Source organism: Triticum dicoccoides, unplaced genomic scaffold (genome assembly GCF_002162155.2).
Source record: "Triticum dicoccoides isolate Atlit2015 ecotype Zavitan unplaced genomic scaffold, WEW_v2.0 scaffold102407, whole genome shotgun sequence".
NCBI lineage: Eukaryota > Viridiplantae > Streptophyta > Magnoliopsida > Poales > Poaceae > Triticum > Triticum dicoccoides.
Window position 1 is genome coordinate 1 of NW_021170004.1, and position 1360 is coordinate 1360.

The following is a 1360-nucleotide window of genomic DNA, read 5'->3' on the forward strand; positions in this document are numbered from 1 at the left end:
GGGGCTCAGGTCGCGCGCGCGCGTCATGGTGCGCCAAAGGTGGGCGAGGATGGTCTCGAACCGGCTGAACGGCCGGCCGCGCCCTTCTGACGCCTTGGCGCGGAGACCGGCGATGAAGTCCTTGGTGAAGTGCGCCTTGTGGATGACGATGTTGTCGGCGGCGTCGCCGTGGTGACCGACCACGTCGGTGGGCGACGGCAGGTAGTACTCCCTGTTACGGTGGTCGTGCTCCACGCGAGGGGACGACCGTGGCTTGAAGAGGTCTTTGTGGTGGTGCACGGGCGGGAGGCCCATGGAGAGCCCTCTAGTGGCGCGCCCCCAGGCCACGAGGAAGTTGCTGGTGGCATGGCCGTCGGCGACGACGTGGTTGGACGTGAACCCTACTGCGAGCGAGCCGCACCGGAACCGTGTCAGCTGCAGCAGCACGACCTCCTGGTGCTCTGCCTCCAGGTCAGGATGCAGCTTGAGCAGCTCCGGCGTGGGCTTCGAGGGCGCCATGTCGACGAGGTCGGCGTCCACGGTCGCCTCAACCAGGCGCGCGCCACGGTCGTTGAGTATGACTGACGGCGTGCCGTCGGGGGACTCGCCGAGCTGCCCGGCGAAGGCGCGGTACTGGGCGAGGACCGTGGCAAGGCCCTTCTCGATGTAGGCCGTGGTGGGCGCGGGCGGCGCGAAGGCGTAGATGATGGCCATCTGCATCTCGAACGTCACCCTGTCGAACATGGACAGCGCAATGTACTCGGTGGCCGGCATCGGCGCTTCGCCGGCAGTGTAGGCAGGCTTGACGAGCCTGGAGCTCAACACCTTGACCTCCATTGCTGTGTACTAAGGCACTAAGCTTAGACCGGAGAAGTAGTTTCTCTTTGGCGAGAAAGATGAAAAGCTGGCAACAAAGATATCGAGCTTGTACGTGGAGGCTTTGCGGTCTTGTACTCTTGTGTTGTGTGTATGATTTGGTGCTTGTCCTTCTGCTGGTTGTACTATTTATAGGACGGTATCGGACGCCTCGAACACGCTCGCGGGAAACGGTAGCCGGCCGGTAGGTGAAATCAAACTACTTGAATCTAGTACCCTAAACCTTGTTAATTTGTGTAGTTGAGACTTGAGACTTGGACCTGGCCCGCCTCTAAACCATGCATATGTTTGACTAGTGACCAGCTGTTACCTAGAACATGCAAATGTCAGAAGTCTAGAGCGTACCTTCTATTTCACTCCTTTGCCTGCTTTACAAAATGGACCAATATGAAGTCCAGTAGGCAATACTACAACTCATGTTATTTATTGTTTCACCACATGGTATGTCCACGAGAAAATACTAGCTGCTAGCCCCATATGGATGTTTGAGTTAGGGCATCTCCGA

General features: G+C 58.3%; 1 protein-coding gene across 1 annotated transcript; it reads right to left on the bottom strand.

The window, feature by feature from the left end:
• Positions 1-3: 3 nt before the first annotated feature.
• LOC119342700 (putrescine hydroxycinnamoyltransferase 3-like) lies at positions 4-824 on the bottom strand (the record flags this gene model as incomplete). Its single annotated transcript, XM_037614128.1, has 1 exon — positions 4-824. A coding segment is annotated over exon 1 (813 nt), but the record flags the coding sequence as incomplete, so codon positions are not given.
• Positions 825-1360: the final 536 nt, after the last annotated feature.